General features: G+C 38.7%; 1 protein-coding gene across 2 annotated transcripts in view; it reads right to left on the bottom strand.

Annotated features, from left to right (window-relative positions):
• The window catches only part of LOC131047132 (CRS2-associated factor 1, chloroplastic), a 147526-nt gene that overhangs the window by 57944 nt on the left and 62022 nt on the right, over positions 1-27560 (bottom strand). For both annotated transcript variants that reach the window (XM_057980981.2, XM_057980980.2), the window contains exon 2: positions 25598-25725. In XM_057980981.2, the coding sequence (XP_057836964.2) occupies positions 25598-25725 (128 nt within the window). The remainder of the gene's footprint in view (positions 1-25597; positions 25726-27560) is intronic.

Genomic DNA, 27560 nt, shown 5'->3' with positions numbered 1-27560 from the left:
GGAGACCATTGCTCTGACTGCAAAGATGAGCACCATTAGATTAGTCCTAGTGATGGCAGCTCAGTATGCCTGGAAGGTCCATCAAATGGACATCAAGAGTGCCTTCCTGAATGGTGAGTTACAAGAAGAGGTCTACATGACGCAACCTCCTGGATTCAAGGTTGTCGGAAAAGAACACCAAGTACTCAAACTGGTAAAAGCACTCTATGGTCTGAAACAGGCTCCTCGAGCATGGTACATGAAAATTGATAAGTACCTCACCAATTAGGGTTTCCAGAGGAGTCCTCACTCAAATCTGTATGTCAAGACTATTGGCAGTGATATCATCATTTTGGTTATATATGTTGATGATCTAATCATCACAGGCATTTCGGCATCCTTGATTCAAGGAATCAAGCAGAATTTATGTCAGTCCTTTGACATGACAAACCTTGGGCTTCTGCACTACTGCCTAGGTGTTGAAATTTGGCAACAGTCTCATGGCATCTTCATCTCAGTCCAAATTTGTCAGGGCTCTAGTAGACAAGTTTTGCATGCAGGATTGCAAACCTGCCTCTACACCTATTGAGAAAGGCCTGAAGTTGTCATCCAAATCTGGTTCTTCAGTTGAGAATGAATCCGATTTCAAGCAACTAGTGGGCAGTTTAATATATCTAACCTCCACTAGACCTTATCTGAGCCATGGAATCAGTTATATCTCCTGCTTCATGACAGCTCCTACTTCAGATCATTGGGTTGCGGCAAAGCAAATCTTGCGCCATGTCAAGAGCACTTCTGACTTTGGTATCCTTTATGGACACACCAAAGATCCTAGACTTATCGATTTCACAGATTCGGACTGGGCAGGCTCTGTTGATGACAGAAAGTCTACATCCAAGTATGTCTTCAGTTTGAGCACAGGTGCTATCACTTGGACCAGTAAGAAGCAACAAGCCATAGCTCTTTCCTCGACGGAAGCAGAATATCGAGGCACAGTAAAAGCAGCTTGTGATGCAGTTTGGCTTCGAAGGATACTTTCCGACCTTCAGCTATCTCAATCAACTCCTACACCCCTCTTCTGTGACAATCAAGAGGTGCTGAAACTCGCAAAAAATCCAATCTTCCATGAGCGAACCAAGCATGTTGAGATTCACTGCCACTTCATCTGCAAGCTGGTTGAAGATGGATCCGTGGATTTGCAGTATGTTCCTACTCAAGACCAGACTATAGATATTCTCACCAAGTCCCTACTTCCGATAAGTTTGCCAAGTTCAGGGGGCTACTTGGTGTAGTAGACAAATTAACCATTAAGGGAGGGTATTAGAATATCCTTATTTCTATTATTTAATGGTTAATTATGTACGATATTGTAAATATTAGGAGTTTCCTTTCTTGCTTAAGTTATCGGTTGTTTCTAAATAGAAACATCGATCTTGTATCTCTACTTAATGATTGTCTTGATCATTAGTAAATACAACATAATTTACCAAATACTTCAACGTATTAGTCAAGTGTACTGATAATGACACCATTTTTCTTGTCATCTATGTTGGTGATATCATCATTACTATTAGTGGAGCACACTTGCTTGAACAAATCTAACAGAACTTGTGTCAAGCATTTGATATGACAGATTTGGGGCTTCTACATTATTGTCTCCATGTAAGGTTTGGCAGACAAGTGGCAACATTTTCATCTCTCAGTCAAAATATATCAGGAGTTTGTTGGAAAGTTCAAGATGCAAGATTGCAAACCTTCATCTACACCTATGGAGAAAGGGTTGAAACTATCGGCCAAATCAGATTCACCTGTGGTGAATGAGTCAACATTCAAGCAACTAGTTGGCAACTTTATCTACCTTATGGCCAGTAGACCTAATCTTAGTTATGTTGTGAGCTACATAACTCATTTCATGACAGCCCCTAAAGTATAACATTGGTTGCAGCGAAGCATGTTCAGAGATATGTGAATTTGGTATTCTATACAGCAGAAGCAAAGATTCTCAGCTGATTGGTTTTACAAACTCAGATCGGGCAAGTCTTGTTGATGACAAGAAGTCTACTTCTGGGTATGTCTTCAATCTTGGCATGGGTGCAACTGCAGTCAATGGACCAATAAGAAGCAGCAAGTAGTAGCTCTTTCCTCGACAAAAGCAAAGTATCAAGGAACTGTTAAGGCAATGTTGATGTGTTTATTATGCACTAAGCAACACAGAATAAAATACTAAATATTCTATCCTCTCTTGAACAAAATCCTCCCAAGTGCTAAATTGCATGATCAAATGGGATGACTCCAAGGTTTCAAATGTTAGGTCTTGACGTGCTCTTGGATAGACTCAGTGTGTATGATGTGATATTGTTGGAATCACAAGGGGACTTACGTTGAATCATGAATGCTTGAATATTGTTGGAACATGGAAAACTAACTTGATTGAAAAAAGAACAAAAAAGGAAGATAGGGCTTAGGGAGCTACTCTAAGCTAGGAATGTAAGAGCAATAGACAATCTTTGGTGAAACTCAACTAGACTTTGCTTTGTCATGCAAGGCAACAATTTCACAACGTTAGTGCAATTGTAATGTCCCCTAATTAGTTATACTTTAAATTAGCCTAAATTTGCCCAAATCTAAAAAATAGGTACTTAAGTTTATGGGCGTACCTTTGTATGCTGTTTTCCTGCAACACAAAATTAGAGAACACATATGAAATAATACTTATAAGATTTAAAACATATACCAATGAATGATATTACTGCTAGATATAATCAGTTTATTATATTCCTTAGATGAAATCAGATTGTAAGTTAGTTACCAAATATTTATTATCCAATTTTCTTAGTACGCTAGGGTAGGCTGGTCAGATAGGGCATCCAAGAAATCCTCCCTCCTAGGCCCAAGAATAGATGCTACATCCCTCTTGGCTCCATGTGGCAGGTGTTAAAGCATCCATCATGGAGTGGTGTACCCAGTGAGGTGTCCTATCGCCATTCCCCCTCATCACAACCACCTCCCCTCTTAAGTCTTCATCCCTCTTGGCTCCATGTGGCAGAGATTAGGCATCCATCATGGAGTGGCGTACCTAAGAGAGGGTCCCATATTAAGCAGTAATATGCAGTTGATATGATTAATCAATTAAACAGTCTCATATAGATTATAAGTTCCATTGTAGAGTTATATCAGTTTACTGTTAGTATCATCATATTTATCACAGCCTTAATTAACAATGTTAGCTTAGATTACTGTGTTATATCAGATTCTGTAATAATCTTTAGATTACACTTACTCATTACATTATATTATATTACCATATTTTAATGTTAACAGCATTATAGAGTTCATCTTCATCACACTCGTATTCCTCGTTATGACATTATATTTGATTATGTTCATTAACTGATTTCAGTATTAAATTATATTTACTGATCATTTATCAGATGATCGATTGCATTATTGAACCATATTTAGTGTGAATGATCATTCACCAGACGATCATTTGCATTATCAGATTGTAGTAGTTGTGTCATTGTGTTCATATATTTCCAGGTAAAACTAGAATAATGCAGAGTCCGTACCTTTGCTGAGTGTCCGCGTCTGATGGAGCAGCTTCTTTGTCGATCCTTTCTCCTTGTTTCCTTCCTATCTTGCTGGCAGTCTGAGAGGTCTTCCTCTATCTTTTATATATGAAATTAAGTATGACACCGAGAACAAAGATGCTACTGCCTGTAACTTAATAACCCTTCAGATCTGATCCAATCCATGGTGATGTTGTTGGATGCTTTGATTCCTTTCCTTTATATCTCTCAATGTGAAGGAGAGGTCCCACCTCTTCATCATGCATGCCCTTTGGCAAGAAACACACCCTTTCACCATTAGCACCTTTTGAAAGACTGCAACTCTTCATTATTTCTGCTCTTTGAAAGGGACATAACCTTTCTGTTGTGACCTTTTCACACATTGCCCCATTGCTAACGGGGACACCCTCTTTGCCGACTTTCTGCATTGTTAGGTTAGGGTTTTGGCTACTTAATGGGCAATTTTGCGTTTCCCGTGCCTGAGTCTTGGAGTTTTGATCATGCCTGGTGTCGTCTACGGTTTTTGAAGTTATAGGATCAAGTTGTAAAACGTTGATATTTTAATGATCCTAAGTTTTGTCTAAGTGCTCGACCATTTGAGCGTTAACGTGTTTTTAAGCACGCGCACCAGTGATTTTAAAGAGCCAAGATATTCACAGACTTTTTGGAGTTGTTTTCCTCGCTCCTAAGGTATTATTTAAGTTGGTTTCGCACTTTATTCCAATATTTTCCTGGCGTTTTGCTCATATTTTTGGAAAATCTGCCTAAGTCCAGTCTAAATTTAATGTTTCTAAGTGATTTTGAATGGTTAAAATGATAAAATCCTAAGGGAAATTCATATTCCAAGGGTTAAAGGGTCAAATTTCATGCTAGAGGTGCTTTTCCCCTCACATTTCAGACTACCCAACCCATTCCCCCACTCAAAATCCACACTACACATGGGTTTCCCCTGGAATCCATACTGGCTACTATTTTCCCCACTATTTATCCATACCCAAGTCGAATTTCCCCTGGACGTGCTAAAATTTGGCTAAGTGTCAAGATTTATCCAGACTGCCATCGATTTTCCACCAGGAGTGCAGACTGGAGTGCGGGCAACATTAAGGATGATTCCATGCCTGGGTTGATTTTCCACCAGGATTTTTGTGACAACTAAGTGTGGATTTTTGTCCGGATTTTCATCCAGACAGAGGTCGATTTTCCCCTAAGAGCATTTGTAAGGATTTTTGTCCGGATTTTCATCCAAACAAGGATTGATGTTCCACTGGGAATATTTTGAAGAGTTTTGCATCCGAATTTTCATCCAGACTGAGGTCGAAATTCCACCAGGGAGGTTTTTTCCAAGTTAAGTGAGTTTGGACTATGTATTTTTCAATCCCGACTGCCATCGAATTTCCCCTGGGGGTGATTTTTTGAAAGTAGAGTGTATTTTTGTCTAGATTTTTGTCCAAGCTCATATCGATTTTCCCCTGGGAGGTTTTTGTGTGGAATTTTGATGAAGTTATGCATGGATTTTTTGTCCAAGCATGGGTCGAATTTCCCTTATGGGGCAAATTTTGACATTTAATGATTTTTAAAGGGATTTTTCAATCCCAAACCAAGTTGATTTTCCCCTAGAGGCTTATTTTGGATTTAATTTGCAATATTTTTATAAATAAGCCCCATTTAATTGCTTTTAAATAATGATTAACCATTATTTAATATTTTAAAAGCAAAATTTAATAACTTGCAATAATCATTTAATATTTGAACCTTCTAGAAGCAATTTAGGTTTTCACCAAGCAAGTATTTAAACAAGTGTTTTATCCCACATTGCTTGTGTGGTGAAAGTGAGAGGTGAAAGCAAGTATATGAGAGGAGACTTAGCATTATTTTATTATTAAATCTGCCAGGTGTCTCCATGAAAGCGATTTTTCTCCAAGTTGGGCAAATTTTTAGCAAGGCGTTTTTGTGAAGTGTGGGATTGAAGATTTATTTTCCTCCATTTTTTCCAGCTTGCTGATCTATTCCTCTTGGCTGCCATTAAAGACCAGTTTCAGAATTTCGATTTTGCTAAGTTTGGCGATTTTTTCAAACTTTAGCATTTTTTGGTGAAAATTGGCAATTTCATGTTTGGAGACTTAGGCGATTTTTCCTCCACCATTTTGTTTGTTGTCCAGACCTCCATTGCTGCAGATCAAGGCTGCCATTTACAAACATTTTCAAATTTTCAGTTTGGTGCCATAGTTGGGAAAATTTCGATTTTGCTTGGAGAGGTGTTTTGTGCCACATTTTGGTGATTTTTATTCATGCTTGGGGGTTGCCATCATTTCCAGCCTGCTGATTCGCTTAAGATCTGAGGTTTGTTTCAGATTTTGACCTCCATTAATGGCTGCCATTAATTTTCAGACTTCAGTTTTTATTGCCCAACCAATTCCAACTTAGGCATTTTGCATTTGGAGGTGTTTTATGGAGTTTTCTGTGCATTTTTTAGACCATTTTATCGCTATTGCAGGTCTGAAAACTCCATTGTTAGGCGGTTGTCCTCAGAAATTTTCATTTCCAGCCACCTAACCATTTTGGCGATTTTGCTTGGAGATGATTCCTTAGCCATTTTTCATCATTTTCAAGGATTTTTGACTAATTTGCAAGGTGCTGGTAAGTCTAAAGTATTCAGATTTTAGACTTGTCCTCAGAAATTAAATTTTTACCAGCCACACTTACATTCCTGAATATGAATGTTTTGATCATTAGAAATGATTTTTATCAAGTTTATGCACATTTTTTAAGATTACAACATGTTTTCAGAGTCTGATTTTCAGGTTGTCTTCAGAATTGTTGACCTCCATTGTTGACTGCGGAAGGTGTCCTTAGACATTCATTGTGTGAAAACACAAACCTTTCACACCTTTCCTTAGTCATCATTTATCCAGTATACTCCTTTGCATTTTAGCTTGCATATTTTCTAAGCATAAGGAGGTATTCAATGAATTTTATGGAAGACTTCCATGCCTTAGTGTTGTCACACTTTGAACTTAATTGCTAAAATTTACCAAGTGTATGGATTATTTTCCTGACTCCATGCTCTAAATTAACTAAATATTTAGAAAGTCAAGAATTTTATTAAAAGAACATTATTTATTTTCCTAAGTCTAACTTCGAGCTTCAAACAGGTGCGATGTCAAAGTCTAGATATAAGGAGAGGAAAGAACTATTGAAGATGTTGGAGACTGGATTCTATCCAGAGCTTAAGATTTCATCCAGATGGAAAGAGATCGCCGATACAAACATGCATTCCCTAGACTTCGACCAGATGCAGCGTCGGATGTTTGGAGTCAAAGATCAGGTTCCTTCCCCAGCCTATGCGAACATTATGAAGAGTGGCATTTTCCATGCCATTGGGTTTCCACAGTCCATACAGTGCAGTGAGTTTATCCTGGAATGTGCATGATGTTACGATCCGCTTACAAGAATGATTAAGAGTCGTAAGGGCATTGTCGTCACCTACCTTGCTGAGGATGCTATTGCAGAGGTGTTTGGAATTCCACGTGGAACAGACATGAAGGATGTGACCAAGGAGGATTATGCAGAAAGATACACAAAGAAGATAGGTGTATGCGAGAATTTAATTAACAAAGAGTGGATGATTGAGCCTAGGTCTCATCATTCCAAGGCTCCCAAGACACTCATGTGCATAGATTTTAAGGAGGAATATAGTGATTTGATATTCCTACTCAACAGAGTGATGGGGATGCCACAGGGAGCAATATTTGATGGATGGATTTCTACTTCATCTAGGATTGTCTTAGAGGAACACTAGTAAATTGGTCCAAGATTATAAGTGACAACCTGGATTTTCAGCTAAGGAATGTAGAGCGGTCCAAGTCATTCGCCATGACTTCTGACCTAGTGTACATGCTTGCACGGTTTGTTTCATACAGAGGATTAATATGCAAAGGTGAAGTCGGGAATGGGCAAGGACAGTTCAAAAGTTATGAATGTTACCCCCAGCTGAGCATGCATATAATTGAAGACTATAAGAGAATGAATGATGCATTCACTATGTACATCACACAAATGCTGCAAGGCGGAATCCATAGAAGATTGTCCAAGGAGGCAATAGAGTTAATAGAAAATATATGGATCGTGGTATATACAGTTTCCCACTTTCACATACCTCAGGATTCATGGGTTTCGATCTGAACCCTACAGACTTCCTAGGTACCCAACCGATAGAATGATATTGTTGGAAGTGGTGAGACAGCTTCTAGAGTTCGATGTTATCCAAAGAGAGAAGCACATAACGGGCATGACATTCCCTATTTCAGTTGGGAAGACATCACAAGTTTGCCAGTCCGCCATAGCCGTCAGCACTGCAAGTGAGGAGCTTGCATTCTACCAATTTGCTACCTACAAGAAGAGAGAAAGATTCGATCCAGACAAGAAAGTCGGAAGGATCAAAGGAGAGAAGTTCACTCATAAGGTTGACATAGAAGATTATTGGGCTAACCTGATGGACGAGCAAGCAGTGAAGAGAAGAATGTGGTCCAGAATGTCAGTGGATTTCATGAGGAAGTGTGGACTTTTCCTCATTCCTAATCAAGTATTAGATGATAGAGATCATACAAATCCACAATATGAGAGTGAAATGAAGAAGGCAATCCTATTGCCTAATTGGTCAGAGCCAGAAGAGATTGACCTAAATATATTGATGAGAGAGGTCTTGAATTTCTCCCGCCTATGGGTGGATATGCAGATGAATAAGTTAGTTGACATGGGTGTTCCCTTCACTTATGAAAGGATGAAGTCAGAAGAGTCTACTTCTGAGGATGATCAGAGGACTATCAGTGATGTCAAGATTCATGCAGACGAAGAGAGTCAAGCTCCCAAGAGAAGGAAGAACACGACAGGAGAAGTCAAGGCCAGAGGGAGGAAGATTGAGGAGGTGAAGAAGAAACAAAAAACTATCATTCCTCCACTTATCATTCCTTCACCCCCTCCCACTGTCTCATCAATCAAAGTGATTAAAGTAACAGAACAGAACAAGGAGACTCAGCAGTGTTCCAACACAGTGATACTACCAGAGAATATTCAGGAGTTCCATGCCACAGCGACATCTGCACCTCCTAATGAGAATAATGATCAGCCGGAATCCCCTACTGTCCTTTTGGAAGTTAGTTTGGGAAATGAGGTATATGATTGAACCAGGAATAATCCTGATGATAATGATAATGTTATTTCGGCATTGAAAGGACTTGATCGAGAAATATGTCTCTATGATGGTATGGAGATGGTCGCTATTCCTGAATGGTTGATGAGAAGTATGGAGAAAATTAAACAAATGATAGAGGTGCAGCCTATTGATGATATTGATGACTACCTAGCGAGGAGTGCTAAGGAGAAGGAGCCCAAGAAGGCGGAGATTTTGTCGCACATAGCTAGAGATGAGACAGGAATGTGGATTACGCAGATTGTTGTTCCTATTGCAGGCGTGACAGCAGACATTGCTAATCCTATGGATTTCCAGATCACTTCAGTCGCCCTTGGTCGTACATCTAGAAAGAAAGAATTCCAGAAGATTGGTGAAAACCTCCAAGCAATCGATGCAAGGTTTAGGCAGAGCGATTGCAGAGAATGAAAGGTACAGAGAAGAGAATATCAGACTTAGACAGTATATTGCAGGAACAAGGCGTGAAAATCCCACCCTTATTTCCCCTATTGCAGTTGACCATGGAATACATTCACACTGTGAGGTAGCGAGAGGTACACACTCAGAGGTGGAAAAGTGGATTGAAAGCACAAGAAAGCAGGCAGATGATTTCCTCACTCAGTTTGTCCATGCATATGATAGGACAACAGGGCTTGTATTCAAAATCCAGTATTTGGAGAAGTTTGGGAAGAATTCCGGCCTATTCAAGACAAGACTATTCCACGCCTCCAGGCTTTGAAGAAGATTCTTGATTCCACCTTGGTCAGCGAGAACATTGTACACAGTGGAGACAGATACGATTTCCATGGCTGGTATTGCTCATTAACCGTGAAGAAATCAACTTATGAAAACGCCCAGTCGAGTTGCATGGAGATGGAAGGATTAATTCAAGACATTCAGATAAAGATCCTTGCCTCGATTGAGGAATTATTGGGTGTTGATGTTAGTGATGCTAGTGGTTTACACTTAACCGAATTAAGAGAGAAGATGAAATTTATGTATTTTTGCCAATTGGACTCTTTGAAGAAGAGTCAGATAGATGACTTGGTCTCTTTGTTGATTCATGTTCATAGTTCGCAGAAGCTCATGCCAGAATGGGAGAACACTTTGAATGCTTGCTCGAATTCACTAGACGTGATTGATTTACAACAGGATACCTTGCCTAGCATTTCCATGGAGGAATTAGATTCAATATTGGCTAGATTCTTGTAGTATGCTAGGAGAGAGAGGGATGCAAGGAGGAATCTTCTAGAAGATTCCCTATTTGATGACTAGGTATCTTTTCATTGGGCCATATGTTGGTGGCACCATTTTTTATGTAACCCTAATTAGGGCAATTCTAGGGTTTTGTTGGCATGATCTCGGTCGTTGATCTTAGATCAATCTTGGCCATCCATTTTGTAAGAGACTCTATATATGCCTCCTTGTCTCTCATTTGTAAGAGAGTTTTTGTAGAATTGTTGGTATATGCTACAGCTATTTGAATCCTAATCATTGTTCAATTGTTGGTGATTTTGCACTTCAAGTGTTGTATTTGCATTCATGGTTCTCAATTCCTCCAAGTTAGAATAGAATTTAGATTAGAATTTATTTTCATGTATGTTAGATTGAGTTGAAGATTTGTTGAATTCATTTGTGTGGAATCCTTAGTCCATACCACTAGCCTCTTGTCGCTGGTAAGTGTGCCTTGTGTGGTCAACTAGAATTTGAGTAAGCATAACTTCAACTATTACGCGTCCGTTGACAAGCATCTACTTGGATGGTGTCAATGTTTGATGGTGATAGCCTGAAAATCTTTAAGTATACCTTAGACGATTGCACCAAGCTTGTGTCAGTACCTGATTGTGAGACCTTGCCTAGTTTGATTCCATTAAATCCATTCATCATTTCCTACATTCCTAGTTTTAGAATAGACTTCCTGAACCCTATTCTTTTTCCCCCTTTTTTAGTAAGAAGTAAATCCAGAGCCATATTGATAAATCTTAAGTTGACAGCACACCTATTCCGCATCATTCATGATAATCCAAACCTTTGCGTAAGCCCCCAAGTGAAACACAGCAATTCACATCAACCACTGAACTTACCCACTCGTCAAGACCTGACATGTAGAAACCCTGGAATCATTTTAGTTGATCTCATTCTTAGCATCTGAGGTGATTTTGTTCAAGAGAGGGTAAATTACCTTGGTACTTTATTCTGAAATGTTTTGTGCATAAAAATCACATCAACACTTTCCTAATCAGGTCTGCACTTCTTATTTAAATCAGATTAGCACTTCTCGTTTTCAAATTATCCCCCTCTCGAATGAGGTTCTCTTCTCCCTTTTATATCTCATTGTTGAGGGAGTCACAACTTTTCCTTCCATGTCTTTTGACCATTCATTAACTTAATTAAATTTTAATTGATTATATTTAATTATATTCTTTTATATTTTAATTTAATATTTTAATATTTAAATTTTATTATTATTATTTATTATTAAATTCTATTTCAAAGTGGGGACATTACAGCAATCTCCTAAGGTAAGAGTATGACTTTCAAATCACCACCATGAACATAGATACCATCAAAGCAATGCTTATCAATGAGGAAGTAGTAATTGAAGTTAAGATTAGCTAAATGAGTTCAGCTGACCATGCAAGATATTTCACAATCAATGAGATACTAGTAGTATGAACATAACAATTCCACCATTAATCATCCATAAGATCTTCTATCCTACCAACATGAAAATAAATGAGAAGTAGAGACCATGCAAATTGTTGAATCAACATATGAAGTTCATTACTTCAATGAAATTAACATGCTTCTTACAACAATGTCTTGGCAACAATATCCTTTCCACCTACTCTACTCTAACTATCTGCTATCGAACTATTCTTCAACTATTAACTATTTACTATAGACCTTTACAAATGAAGAAGTAGAGCCTTATATAGTGTCTCATTACAATTGAGTGCCTCAGATTGATTCGCAATCAATGGCCAAGATTACAAGATAGAAAACCCTAATTAGGGTTTGTTACACCCATTACAAAGCATTTAATGCTAGACCAACGATAAAATTACATTGAATGGACACACGTCCTTACTTGAATATTGACCACTAGATGATGAGGGTAGGTGCATCAAACTTTGTGCCCACATGTGGTAGTTATCTGCCTCATCGGATGAGTCGAGTGCATTGACCCTGGACGCCTCAACTTAGAATGATGTGATTGGATAAGTGATGATTGGGTGCCACCTTAGCTAGCTTATTGTAACTCATCACAAGTTGTAGGTGATGGAGGCATATCTCTCCATACTCAACATTTCTAAGCTCAACCACAAATGAGACGAAGGTAGGAGTGATGGGGTTCACCTAGTTTGCTGAACACTTCACCTAGTTGGTGTTGTTCAATTCCACCAACTCACCAGGCCTAGTTGCTCTCTACACCTCCAAGTCCTTCTCAGTCTTTTCTAGGGCTTGACTCTTTACCTTTCCCAGGTGTTTGCTTCAAGTGTTTTGGCTAGGAACCCCACCAATTCACAGTGCTTCCCATGTGCTCAATTATGGCTTCTAGGCTTCAAGTTGTCAAATTGACCTCCTACCATTGTGAGATAATGCAGAGCTGTGGAGGTGTCTTCCTTTATGTTTTGAATGCATTTAGGGTCCATTTGACGTTTGCAACCATTAGCTTTCCTACCGATTTCAATATTTTGCCTAGAAAAGGGCTACAAGGAATTAGCCCAATTAGACCTCCCAAAACCGGTTTTTTAGGGCTTGAGTGAAAACGGTCCAAAAGACCCCCTAGCAAGTTTGGTTTTCCTTCAATGGTTCATCTAACCTCAAGAGATTTTTTTGGTTTTGGCTTCTTATTCCATCATACAATATGCTAACCCCAAAATGAGGGTTTTGAAGGGTTTATAGGCCTTCTAGCCGGCAGTGAAAGGTCAAGTTGGGGTTTGAGCATTAAATGACCTTGTCAAGGCTTCTCCTTGCATTGGCAACTCTGTCCCAACTCCATGGACCCCTCCAAAATCTTAGATAGTGATTTGGTATTCATCCCTGCACTTTGCACCACATTTTCACCTTATTTCCTCTAATCGGGTTGCTCTTGGACTCGCCAAGAACAAGGTGACAGTCACATTGAAACTCTTCTCCAGCATCTGCCCCTACATATGTACACTGTACAGGTGGTCGCTCTTCATGTCCCAACAACCCGTGATGGCAGCACGTGTGGAGTTCATGGGGCAACCATTTTTACATAAAACTGCTATATACAAGACAAAACTGGCTGTTTGCAAACTAAAGCAAGAAAACACTAATGAAAACTATCTACAAAGCTTTAAATTGAACCAACAACACTGTAACACAATAGAGAAACTCAATCCATTGTTGGATCAATGGATTCAATCCATTTTCAATTACAAAATGAGTAAAATCAAGCCAAAATGCTGCCAACTAGTCTGAAAATGAGTAGTTTCAGATTGTTGAACTTACATAACACATTCTCCGACCTTGGTAACCGTGCAAGAGAGGGTATTTATAGCTTTTCCCAAGTGTGGAGTCATCCTAGGGCATTGGACAATCCCTAACTCCATCGCTAGCCAATTCAGGACAAAAGTTGTCATGACAACTTTTTGCAACTTGGCACTTTTGCACTTTTTGGTCTTTCCAACCTATGAGACCTATTCTAAGTCATCACACATGAATTTTAAAACATGCCTAAGACTAATTTAACCCTCCTCAATGCCTATACCAAGTTTTGACATTTTTGACCATCAAGAAGGTCAACTACCTACTCAAATCCACTATTTACACAAAAATGCAAACCCAAGAAGAATGAACTCAACCTAGGCCTACATTGACTCAAAACACTAACTCTTGGACCCTCCTAGAGTCCTTATTCACTACTGGCTTGGCTAGGGTCAGCACAAGACAAAATTGAAAAAAACTAGATAGTCTATGTCCTAGGTGCTCCTGCACCATTCTCCCAAACAAAAGAAAATCATGTCACCTCCTTGGGAATCAGATTCTGATCAATTCCAAGCTTCTTTAACTCTGTCTCAAGCACCCATGTAGCTTCAGCATCATCCATGCCCTACCATTTGATTAGGTGCTCCCAATAGGCTTGATGTCTTGTCTTCTTGGCAATCCTTGAACTCAACACCTTCTCGGCCTTTGGATTTGATTTGGCTGGTAACTGAAGGTTGTTCACATCATCTGATACCTCTGAGTGACTGCAATCTGAACCTTGAATTGGTCCCTTGTATGCAACTGAGTCTGCTATGTTGAAAACTGGTGACAATCCTATGTTACTAGGTAGATCCACCTTGTATGCATTTTCTCCATACTTGGCTAGAATGGCACATGGACCTATCCTCCTCATTTGCAACTTGTTTGGCACTCCTTGTTGTAGCCTTGCCTTGTTTAGGTGCACCATGACAAGATCTCCCACTTGAAATTGGAGGTTCTTCCTTCTTTCATCAACTTTTTTGTTTGATTTTGCTTGTGTTCTCCTTCAATGCTTGTTTGACTAATTCATGGACCTCCTTCATTGATTGAGCAAAGTCCTCTGCATATCCACTTCTTGCTGCTGCACTTCCTAAGTCTCTCAACTCCAAAATGCTTCTTGGGTGCACACCATAGACCACTTCAAAAGGGCTTGCCGGTAGTCCTATTCATGGTGTCATTATATGCATATTCAGCTTGTGAGAGTACTTGATCCCATGTCTGACCATATTCCTTAGTAAGACACCTTAATAAGTTTCCCAAGCTTCTATTCACCACTTCGGTCTGCCCATCTGTTTGAGGATGGTAGGTTGATCCAAAAGAGAGGTTGGTGCCAAGCTTTTGCCATAGTGTCTTCCAAAAATGACTCATAAACTTTGAGTCCCTATCTGAAATAATGCTCATGGGTAAACCATGTATCCTCACTACCTCTTTGAAGAACAATTGAGCTATTTGGCATGCATCATGAGTAGTCTTGCAAGGCACAAAGTGAGCCATTTTGCTAAATCTGTCCACAATGACATAAATGTTGTCATATCCCTGCTTTGTCCTTGGCAAACCTACTACAAAGTCCAAGCTAATGCATTCCCAAGGTCTATTTGGTATGGCAAGAGGTTGGTATAAACCGGCATTTGTAACAGTACCTTTGGCCTTTTGGCAAACTATGCAAGTCTCCACATATTTCTTCACATCTTGATTCATCCTTGGCCAATAGTAGTACCTTTGAACCAACTCTTGAGTCTTATTGACTCCAAAATGTCCACTAAGGCTGTCATTATGCTTCCCTTGTATAAAGTTTTCTCTCATTGAGCCTCTAGACACACAAAGCTGCCCACCTTTAAACAATAGTCCATTTTGCAAAGTAAAATCAGAATACTCACTATGGAAGTGATTTTGATACTCCTTACACACCTTGTAGGCATTTGAGAAGTCTTCATCCTCCGGGTACAAGCCTTTAAAACTGTCCACACCTATGCTTCTCGCTTGGATTTCTTGGACTGTCAAAAGCCTCCTACTTAATGCATCAGCTACCCAGTTTAACTACCCTTTCTTGTGCTTAATGGTGAATGTATAGGCCTGCATATACTCCACCCATTTCATGTGTTTATGACTGAGTTTGTCTTGTGAGTTTAGAAAACTCATTGCTTGGTTGTCCGTATAGACTACAAATTCTTTAGGGAGCAGAAAGTGTCTCTACTTCCTCAAAGCCTGCACTAAAGCATACAACTCAAGATCATAAGAGGAGTATTTCCTCTTGGCATCACTTAGCTTCTCACTATGGAAAGCTACTGGTATTTTTTCTTGGCTTAGGACAACACCTACTGCAACATTGCTTGCATCACATTCTACTATGAAAAGTTTCTCAAAACTAGGCAACACTAGCACCAATTGAGTAGCTATCTTCTCCTTCAAGGTTTCAAAACCTTTGTTTGCTTCTTCACCCCACTGGAACTTTGCCTTCATTCCACCTCTAATGGTGTCTGTCATAACCCCTCTTTGGACATAGGATTAAATAAAGATGATAATTAAAACATTTGTTAATTAACATTTAATAATATTGGAAAATTGTCTCATTTATGAGACTTCACGATTTTCCTTTAATATATGATTATTAATATTTATTATTTGTTATGATTATTATTTATTATTATTGTTTATTTTAATGTAACGTTCATATTTCAATTATTAATATTATATTAACTATTAAAGAAGTTTTACCATTAAAACATAAAAATTAAATTACATTAAATATCAATACACTTATTTAATACTGATTAACCATTCATTTATTTCTATCAGCAATCTATTATTGAATAATGAATAACCATTTATCTCTATAATAATAAATTATTAAATACCATTTACCTCCATAGTAATAAATTATTAAATAAAATGTTGATTTCCAGTCAATATTAATTACTATTAAATAACTATTAAATAAACACCTAGTGGCAGACCAAATCTGACACATGTCAGATTTGTCTGCCTTTGCAAACATGTATAAAAGAAACAAGGAAAGCTACGTAGCAAAGATAGGGTGATATTCAACAAGAGTGGTGTCATAAGGCTACGATTTGTCTCCAAAAGAATGCTTTAACCGGGACCAAGTATAATGATTAAGCGATGTCGGTGTCCACCAAATCTTCTTTTCAACGCCTGTGAAGATAAAGATAACTAAGGCTTCGATTAGACCTGAATAAAAATAACAAATAAAAATAATTACCGAAGGGTGCGGGTTGAGTAATAAACCGATTTGTTTAAGTTGAAGAGAGGTGTCTCTTAAATGATGTAACTATTCAACAAGATATAAGATGGCAATTAAGATCTCTTCCATCAGGGCATCGGGGATAGTTACAGATCGGGTAAAGAATTCTAACAGCGACTTCGTATTAAATGTAGCAAATACCCCAGAAGATTCATGGTAATGTGACTACAACAGGAATAGTTTGTATATCATTGATAAGCAGTAATTAAAGACCACTGCACATTAAATAGGCAATCAGCATATGCAGTGAATCTTATAATGATTAAAAAATAATCACTGAGAAGGTGGTAATATCGTTAACAACAATTCATATTAAGGAGCAAGCCTGAAACAATAAAGAAGAGCATGACTTGATCAACCAAGTAATTCCATGAGCAGCGATTAAGATAATTAAGATTACCTTTGGCATCGGTTTATAAAAAGGGTACAAATGCTAAGGAGAGGCAAGTCAGTAATTAAAGGATAATAAACAGTAACAAAGATGTGTATATTAATTAACAAAGAGATATGACTCCTCAAATGAAGTGAGGTGACCCTTATGGAAATTAAAGATATAAAATAGAATGAGAGACATGTGGAAAGGGGAAGGATGTATCTTTCTTATCCAAGTCTGAGTGCCCAAGTAGAGCAGGAGAAATACCAAGCTTGGATGCATGAGGAAAAAATATATAAAAAAAAGGAATATATTTGGGAGAGTGGGTTGTAAGTGTATTAAAAGAAGATAGTTGGAATACATTCATTACATAAAAGATTAATTGAAAAGTGTATATGATAAGCAGATTACAAGGAGGACATTGTGATCTCTATAAATCAGACTTGTGACCAGATCTATAGTAGTCTCAAAGGTGATATAAAGAACATCTTTGTGAAGAGAATTATGTGGGAGACTTATAGTCATTTCATAACATTGGAAGATCAAGTTGAAAGGGAGAACTATAGCATAAGTTGTTGAGAATCTATTTTATTATGACTCCAATCTGAGGGCTCAGTTGGGCAGCAGCAATGTCATATATCTCAAGGTTACAAATCAGACAAAATTGTCAAGATAAGTTCCATCCTCCAAACTAATCTTAGAATTTTAAGTTAATTATTATAATGAAATGTATTCAGTTTAGTTAGAATTATTTTATTAATATATTTTAACACTCACTTTAAGTTAGAATTGTTGTCTTGGGACTAAATTAGGGTAAATCCCAAAAGGGGACATTACAGTGTCTAACATTGGTGCACATATAGCACTGAATTGCCTAATGAACTTCTGTAGTACTGAGCTAGTCCATGGAAGCTTCTCACCTCTGTTGCTGACTTAGGAGTGGGCCAATTTACAATGGCTTCAACCTTGCTGGGATCCATCTTGAGGTTTCCTCGAGACAACACAAACCCAAGGTAAACCAACTCCTGCTTAACAAACTCACACTTATCCATGTTCATGGTTAGCTTTTCATCATACAATCTTTGTAATACATCTTGCAAATGATTAATATGATCTGTCCTATCCTTACTGAAAATGAGAATATCATCTAGATATACCACCACAAATTTACCTATGAAGTCCTTCATCACCTCATTCATGAGTCTCATGAAGGTGCTTGGAGCATTGGATAAGCCAAATGGCATTACAAGCCACTCATAAAGACCCTTAGTAGTCTTAAATGTAGTTTTCCATTCATCACCCTCTTTAATCCTAATTTAGTGATATCCACTTTTAAGGTCAATCTTGGTAAAGTACTTGGCTTCCCCTAAACAATCCATTAGGTCTTCTATTCTAGGAATAGGGAACCTATATCTGATGGTGATCCTATTTATGGCTCTAGAATCAGTACACAATCTCCAAGTACCACCTTCTTTGGTGCTAACACGGTAGGGACAGCACAAGGGCTAATGCTTTTCCTAATTAGGCCTTGGTCTAAGAGCTCTTAGATTTGCTTGGCAATTTCAATGTTTTGTTGAGGAGTCATTTTATAAGCTGCCTTATTAGGCAAGGATGCTCCAGGAATGAAGTCTATTTGATGGCTTATGGTTCTTTTAGGAGGTAAGGTGGCTGCCTGTCCATCACTTACTATGCCTTTGAATTTCTTTAACAAATCTTGTACCTCTAATGGCAAATCTGGCTGCTCTTTCTTGTCTTCCTCTTTGGGCTTCATTACTAGTGCAAACCCTATACCTTCACCTTCCTCAAGTGTCTTTAAGAACTGTTTTTCACTCACCAAAAGAACATTAGGACCTGCTGCCCTCTTTTCACCTTCCTCAAGGATAGACTGAATCTTGAATGTGACTCCATCTTTCTTGAATGAGTATGTATTCTTGGCTCCATCATGGATAGCTTGTCTATCAAATTGCCATGGTCTTCCTAATAGAAGATGGCATGCATCCATGGGTAGGACATCACATAACACCTTGTCCTTATACCTCCCAATGGTAAAATTCACCCATGCTTGCTCATTGACTAGGACATGTTGGCCTTTGTTCAACCAAGTGACTCTATAAGGATTGTTGTGAGGTATCCTTTGCAATTTGAGCTTACTCACTGCCTCTTCTGACACAATGTTGTCTGTAGACCCTGAATCAATGATCACTTTGCACACTTAGTCCATAATCTTGCATTTGATCCTGAATAAGGACCTTCTTTGGCTTGGCTCTTCTCTAACCGGTTCTTTGATCAAAGTTCTCCTTATCATAAAGTTGTCACCTACCTCTGACTCTAAGGCAACCTCTGAAGTCTTGCTGCTTGAAGACTCTTCTTGAAGATAGTTCACTCTTCTTTCACTACCATGTGATGATGATCCCTTCTCTGGACACCTATATGCTGGATGACCAAGTTGGTTGCAATGGTAACACTTCATTGTTGCAAAATATGAGGAACCTCTTCCTTGGCCACTAGATCTTACTCTGAAACCACTGTTGGATCCCCTTCCTCTATTGAATCCTCCTCTATTACTGCCACTTTCTTGCTGCTCAGTGAGTTTAGACTCTCCTTGTGTTCTTTGTTTAGAACTTCTTCCTCCAAAGCCTCCCCTAGGGCCTCTATTGTCCTTTCCTCTACCCTTGCCCCTATTGCTGCTTGAGTCATGTCTTCTTTTCAGTTTTTCCTCCACCTTAGGGCAAGTAGATAGGTTTGATGGACTTTTTTTGGGCTCATTAAACTGGTTTCTTCTTGGATGTTCCACCGTAGTCCATTTAGGTACCTAGCAACCTTGAGACTCTCTTCTTCCACCGCATGAGATCTAAGGCTAAGTTTATGAAACTCCTTCGTATAGCTACTAACATCAAGGTCTTTTTGTCTTAAGTTTTGCCTCTTCCTATGAATTTGCACTTCATAGTCATCAGGGAGATAGACTTCTTTGATTTTGACAAACATCCCTTTCCAAGAAGAGATGGGTGCTTTGCCCATTTTCTTCCTCTCATCTTGTACAAATTTCAACCATGTGAGAGCAGCTCCTCTCATCCTTGATTTGGCTACCTTGACTCTCTGAGCTTCACTTATGCCTTCACATTCAAAATGGTTCTCCATGCCTTCTATCCATTCTAGGACTACTTTTGCCTCCATCTTACCAGTGAACAATGGCAATCCTTCCAGTGATTTACCACTCAAGGCCTTCAATGCTTTCAGGAAAGGTTCTTGCTCTAGGATAGGATCAGGTTCAGGTATTTTGTCTATCTCTGACACTTTTTTACCCTTCCCTTCTGCTCCTTCTACCTTTACCAACACTTCATCTGCCTTGGTTTCTACCTCACCGAGCTTACTCTCCAATTCCAGCAACTTCTCCTTCAGGAGTCTATTCTCTTCCTCCTGATCATCCACTTTCTTTGCCAACTCTGCATTGGTCACCATCTTGTTATCTCCTACAGATTCCACTGAAGACATCTACTCACCTACCCCAAATCTTATAGGCTCTGATACCAATTTGATAGGCGTTCACCTAGTTGCTCAACACTTCACCTAGTTGGTGTTGCTCAATTCCACCAACTCTCCGGGCCTAATTGCATTCTAGACCTCCAAGTCCTTCTCAATCTCTTCTAGGGCTTGCTTCTTAACCATTCCAAGGTGTTTGCTTCAAGTGTTTTAGCTAGGAACCCTACCAAGTTACAATGCTTCCCATGTGCTCAATTATGGCTTTCTTGGCTTCAACTTGTCAAATTGACCTCTTACTGTTGTGAGTTGATGCAGAGGCGCGTAGGTGGCTACTAACACGTTTTGAATGCCTTTTGGGTCCATTTGAGGTTTGCAACCATTAGCTTTCCTACCAATTTCAATATTTTGCCTAGAAAAGGGCTACAAGAATTAGCCCAATTAGGCCTCCCAAAACCGGTTTTTTAGGGCTTGAGTGAAAACGGTCCAAAAGACCCCCCAGCAAGTTTGGTTTTCCTTCAATGGTTCATCTAACCTCAAGAATTTTTTGTGGTTTTGGCTTCTTATTCCACCGTACAATATGCTAACCCCAAAATGAGGGTTTTGAGGGGTTTCTAGGCCTTCTAGCCGGCAGTGAATGGTCAAGTTGGGGTTTGAGCATTAAATGACCTTGTCAAGGCTTCTCCTTGCATTGGCAACTCTGTCCCAACTCCATGGACCCCTCCAAAATGTTAGATAGTGATTTGGTATTCATCCCTACACTTTGCACCACATTTTCACCTTATTTCCTCTAGCCGGGTTGCTCCTGGACTCGCCTAGAACAAGGTGACAGTCACATTGAAACTCTTCTCCAACATCTGCCCCTGCATATGTACATTGTACAGGTGGTCGCTCTTCATGTCCCAACAAGCCGTGATGGCAGCACGTGTGGAGTTCATGGGGCAACCATTTTTACATAAAACTGCTATATACAAGCCAAAACTGGCTGTTTGCAAACTAAAGCAAGAAAACACTAATGAAAACTATCTACAAAGCTTTAAATTGAACCAACAACACTGTAACACACTAGAGAAACTCAATCCATTGCTGGATCAATGGATTCAATCCATTTTCAATTACAAAATGAGTAAAATCAAGCCAAAATGCTGCCAACTAGTCTGAAAATGAGTAGTTTCAGATTGTTGAACTTACATAACACATTCTCCAACCTTGGTAACTGTGCAAGAGAGGGTACTTATAGCTTTTCCCACGTGTGGAGTCATCCTAGGGCATTGGACAATCCCTAACTCCATCACTAACCAATTCAGGACAAAAGTTGTCATGACAACTTTTTGCAACTTGGCACTTTTGCACTTTTTGGTCTTTCCAACCTATGAGACCTATTCTAAGTCATCACACATGACTTTTAAAACATGCCTAAGACTAATTTAACCCTCCTTAATGCCTATACCAAGTTTTGACATTTTTGACCATCAAGAAGGTCAACTACCTACTCAAATCCACTATTTACACAAAAATGCAAACCCAAGAAGAATGAACTCAACCTAGGCCTACAGTGACTCATAACACTAACTCTTGGACCCTCTTGGAGTCCTTATTCACTACTGACTTGGCTAGGGTCAGCACAAGACAAAATTGAAAAAAACTAGATAGTCTAAGTCCTAGGTGCTCCTGCACCAAGGAGACATTCCCAAATTGCATCGTCTTCTAACTTTGATTAACTCTTTTGAAACTATCTCTCGTTGCAATGTTGATGAATGTTGGCATGCTTGAGCAATCCTTCACTTCCTCATGCAACTAGATATGGTTTCGTCCTTCATGTCTTTGTCATCTCAATCTGCAATTATCATTGTGAATGCCTTGATGTGTGTGAGCTCCTTGTCTTGCACATGCTGAATTCGTTGATGTCCCCCCCAATGTTCATCTTTCTCAGCCTCTTCTTGCATCAAAACCTGAAAGGGGACACAATGAATCAAAAATCTTGATAATAAAGCCACCTTTCATACCCCTAATGTATCACTAATCATTAATTCAAATCTGCGAATGGTATTTTAAACTCGAAAAAAAATTATTTCAGATCTGGAAACTCGTAGTTTTGGGTTGGATCTGCACTTTCAAGTGTGATGGAGGTAATTCTCTGCTGATAGAAATTAACTTTTGATGTTGCAAAAATTGCTTCAAAGTCGTTATATATGACTCTGGCAACTTTCTGATGAAGAAGGGGTTCGCTGAATGCCTGGAAGAATTTGTTGAAATGCCTTTCAATACTGATCAGGATTGCTGTTCCAAAGACAGAATTCGCTGTGGTTGTGAAGAAATTCGCTTGTCATGGAGAATTGCTACCTGAAAGTCAGAGAGAAATCATTTGATTAGGATTGTTGATTAAATGAAATGATCAACCATACTTTATAAGCGCTGAAAGGATGCCTTCATTGGGAAACAAGGCCGACGTGCTTTCTGATCTTTTCTTTTCTTTTTAATGATTTATGAATTCTCATGTTAAAGGGGGGGAAGCCGACTTGATATTGTAATGTCTTATTTTCTTTTATTTGTATGCCATCGGTCAAATTTTAATTAACCCGCCTTGTTTAGAAGTCAGTCTTCCTTCATGCCGACCTTACCTTATTGACACCACTTCAGCTTTCATACTTGTCAGGGATTTTGAGGGTAACTTGCTATAACTTTAGGTGGTCGGACATTTCACATGCATCGACAATAGCATAAGGAGGATTAGGCTTTTAAAGAGACATACACCAAAAGTGGTTGGTGTTCTATAGAGGCATTGTCACAAAATGATCGGGCATTTTGGGAGGCATAGACAATGCCTTCAATAAGTTTGTGGTTTTAGGGAGGCAAAGGAAGTGAGGGATGTCGTGGTGGAAGGGAGGTGTAAGGGATATGGATTAGGACATGCCACGGGGGAGAGGCTGTGTAAGGAAGAATATGTTGTGGGGAAGAAGATGCAAGGGAAGTACCAAAGTTTGGAGGGTGGTAGAGAAGTTGAACGTAAAGATGAAGGTGGAGGATGGAAGGTTGGAAAGAAAGATGGAAGGGTGGAAAGAAAGGTCTAAGGGATGTAAGGATGTGCTAAGGGAAGTAATGCCAGGGTTAGGAAGTGATGAAGGATGGGTGCCGCAGATAGGGAGGCATAAGGGATATGACATGGATGGAGTGGGATTTTGAGATGGTGAAGGATGTTGGGGTGATGAAGTGGAGGAAGAAGGATGGAAAGAATCGAAAGATGAGGGAAGTGGTGAAGGAAAGATGGATGGAAGGATGGAAGGATGGAGAAGGATGAAAGGAAGTGGAAGGTGAGAGGGTGGATGGAAGGAAATGGAAGGTGAGGGATGAAAGGAAGGTGATAAAATAGCATGAGTTCTTCTTACTCACTTAACCATTTCAACATGCTTCTATTTACATTTTACAACCTCATTTCAAACATGATCAACCTCAAAATTCTAAGGCATTGATTTCATTGATTTCCCCAGTTCATGAGTCCTTTAGCCTGATCAAATTTTTAGGTAGGCAACTGGAAATGATATCAAAGTAGGTCGAAGTCTTTGCCACCAACTAGCAATGGTGGAAGAGGTAGGTCGGACTCTTGAGGGAGCATCGACAGAGAGAGGTCGGGCTTTTGACAGGGCACTGACTAGAAATGGTCGGGGTTTTCACCCCTCACTAACAGTGACTATAAGATGTTAGCCTTGCTTGCTCAATTACCTCATTCTCATCAAACATCAAGCATTCATCCTTAGAAATGTCTAACTTGCTTAGCAAAAGGGCTTCTCATCATAGATCGGACTTTCGAGAGATCACTGACTGTGCAAGGAAGAGATCGGACTTCTCCTACCCCACTCAATGAGAGAAGTTGGACTTTTGAGGGGGCACTGACTGAGAGCTAAGGCAAGGCGGGGGGTTTTGGGGGGTCATCGACTATGACTCAACCTTGTCAAATTTCGCAAGTAATAGCACTCACCTTGCCAACTCAAAGGGTCTTCATCGTTATCAAAGCCTTTTCATGCAGTTTAAGCCATTGTCCTAATTGACTTGCATCTAACCTCTCAATTCCTATGACTCAATACTTTATCTCTATCCCTGAAAGCATATGATAATGATGATGATCAAAAGGAATGATCATCACAAAATCGTTCATTTCCTAAGCCTTGAGAGCTAATTGATCTTAATTCATCCTAAAGCAGGAGACATGACCTGATCACTTCCTAGCAACCTAAGATACTACACCTCCTCAAGTGAAAGGTTAAAAGCTAAAGACACCACAACTAACCTAGAAAGCAAAAAAAAAGTGGGGGTCCCCATTTGCAATGGGACGATGTGTGAAAACATCACAACAGGCAACATGTGAGGCAGTTTGGCTTCGAAGGATGCTTTTTTGACATGAAAATGTGTCAAATAGGGCCTTCACCCTTGTACTATGACAATTAAGGGGTGCTGAAACTTGTCAAGAATCCAATTTTCCACAAGTGAACCGAACATGTTGAACTTCATTGTCATTTTATTTGTCAACTTGTTGAAAATGGAACTGTGGTCTTGCAGTATGTCTCAACTGTGGACCAGACTGCACACATTCTCACCAAGTCTCTGAGCCCAGACAAGTTTGTACAATTTAGGGGGCAACTTGGTGTTGTTTATAGGATGACCATTAAAGGAGGGCATTAGAGTAATTAATTATCATTTAATGGTCATTTACTATTAGTTAGTTTAGTTAGATAGTTTCTATTTTAGTCTTCTGCTTTCGATTGTTTTGTTTAGAAACATCGTAATGTAATTGCCTATATGTAATTCATTTACTTCATTAATGCTTATGCATTTACTATTTCGCATGAAAAAATCCAGCATGTGTATGTCATAGGCATCTCACTCACTAATTTCATCATCATTTACAAGTTACAAGACCTCATGGGCTAATTGCATCTTTGACAACATTTAAAATCTTCTAACCCAACTGATGATAATCGATGCACCTTACATATTAAAAATGAGCAATCATTGATCATAGTAGTCCAAAACTAACAAATACCAACGCAAACAAAAGTGTAAATTGACATAGTCCCAATTGTCAAAATTCACATTCGGTCCCACCTTATCAAATTTCCTCAAAATTTGGACACAATATTCTAACCATCTTCCAACAAACAACGTCTGACATTCATAACTGTAATTTTCATTCAAATGTTAGCTTACAAAAAGAAAACAAACCATACATGCCTTAGCATCGCATAACAAATACCAACCTCGAGCTGATTACAGACATTATCCATATCAACTGTTGCAACTCCTTTACACTTTATCTTACAAACACGTCGGCGTTTCCAATGGGCATGGATATTTTCCAACATGTTGTGTGTCAAACCATCCCTCCCTGTATGAAGAAATTAACACAAGATCAATTTCGCTCTGCAATAACAATGAGCTTAATTTCCAATATAAAAACTACAAATGGTCTTAAAAATGCAATATGTACATAATTTTATTTTGAAGCACGTGTCCACTACAAAATTCAAAATATTTGGTGAACATAAGCTTGGAATTCACAGAGCATGTAACATGCAAAGACAAATTTCAAATAGTTTATTTTTTCTAAGAATTCACACAATCATTAGCCATGATATTCAGATTAGGCCATATGTTAACTTAATCTACAAACAAGCAAATAAGATAACAAGGAGCATATTATAACATGATAAGACACATTTTAAAAAATTTAATATTTTTAACAAAAACTCTCACAACCAGATAAAGCCTAGATTTTAAATTAGGCCATATCTAAAGCTTAAATAAGCTGATAAGTTAACAAAGCAGCACATAATTGAATGAAAGAAAAGTTTTTAAAAAGGTAATGAAATGCAAGTATAAATTGAATTGCACCATTTTGATTGACATCAACGATCAGTATACACTAAAAGGCTAAAAGCCATAAACAAGAAACCTAATGAATCCGGTGTCTCTTATTTCATTTGCAGAGCATATAAATCAAAGAGCAAATAAAACACTAATACAATTTTTTTTTAAATTAATTTTTTTTAACCAACACAGACAGATAGCCTAGATGTATAGATTAGGTCATATCTGAAATTAATTGACAAAATAAATACCAAAGCATTCTGAGGACTGAGTGAGCGGGGAGAATTTCTGAGGCCACACCCATATCTGTGCCTAGAGAAGAGTGAACCATATCTCACAGAAAAGAAGGCTTTCTGATTATGGGTAAGAATGACATTTTGGAGACCATCTGTTTAAGATCAAAAGGACCATCCCAAGCTATTGTTGGATTAATAGATTGCTCAGAAATTTTGTTAGTCCAGCTAACTCTAACCCTTTTTGGTACCATTGTGGATATAGTGAAATCTCCTTCTCCTGTGCCCTCAAATTAAGAGAGAGTACCAGGTGTTGGATGAGAAGCAATTCCATTAATTCATTCTAGGGAGATCTTTGATCTAGACACACCCCTTTTGTGGAATAAACAAAGTTTGACTTAGGGTATTGTTGATGTGTTTTTTATGCACATAACAATACAGAATAAATTACCAAAGTAATTTACCCTCTCTTGAACAAAATCACCTCACATGCTAAGGATGAGATCAACTAATGTGATTCCAAGGTTTCTACATGTCAGGTCTTGACGAGTGGGTAAGTTCAGTGGTTGATGTGAATTGCTGTGTTTCACTTTGGGGACTTACGCAAATGTTTGGATTATCATGAATGATGTGGAATAGGTGTGCTGAAAACTTAAGATTTATCAATAAGGCTCTGGATTTACTTCTTACTAAAAAAGGGGGAAAAAGAATAGGGTTCAGGAAATCTATTCTAATCCTAGGAATGTAGGAAATGGTGAATAGATTTAGTGGAATCAAACCAGGCAAGGTCTCACAATCAGGTATTGACACAAGCTTAGTGCAATCATCTAAGGTATACTTAATGATTTTCAAACTATTACCATCAAACGAAGACACCATCCAAGTTGATGCTTGTCAACGGACGCGTAATAGTTGAAGTTATGCTTACTCCAACTCCAATTGACCACACAAGGCGCACTTACCAGCAGAAAGAGGCTAGTGGTATGGATTAAGGATTCCACACAAATATATTCAACAAATCTTCCATTCAATCTAACATACATGAAAATAAATTCTAATCTAAATTCTAATCTAACTTGGAGGAATTGAGAACCATGAATGCAAATACAACACTTGAAGA

This window comes from Cryptomeria japonica, chromosome 3, assembly GCF_030272615.1.
Source record: "Cryptomeria japonica chromosome 3, Sugi_1.0, whole genome shotgun sequence".
Classification (NCBI taxonomy): Eukaryota; Viridiplantae; Streptophyta; class Pinopsida; order Cupressales; family Cupressaceae; genus Cryptomeria; species Cryptomeria japonica.
Note: the sequence above shows the minus strand (reverse complement) of the source record. Positions and strands in the feature narration are given on the sequence as shown.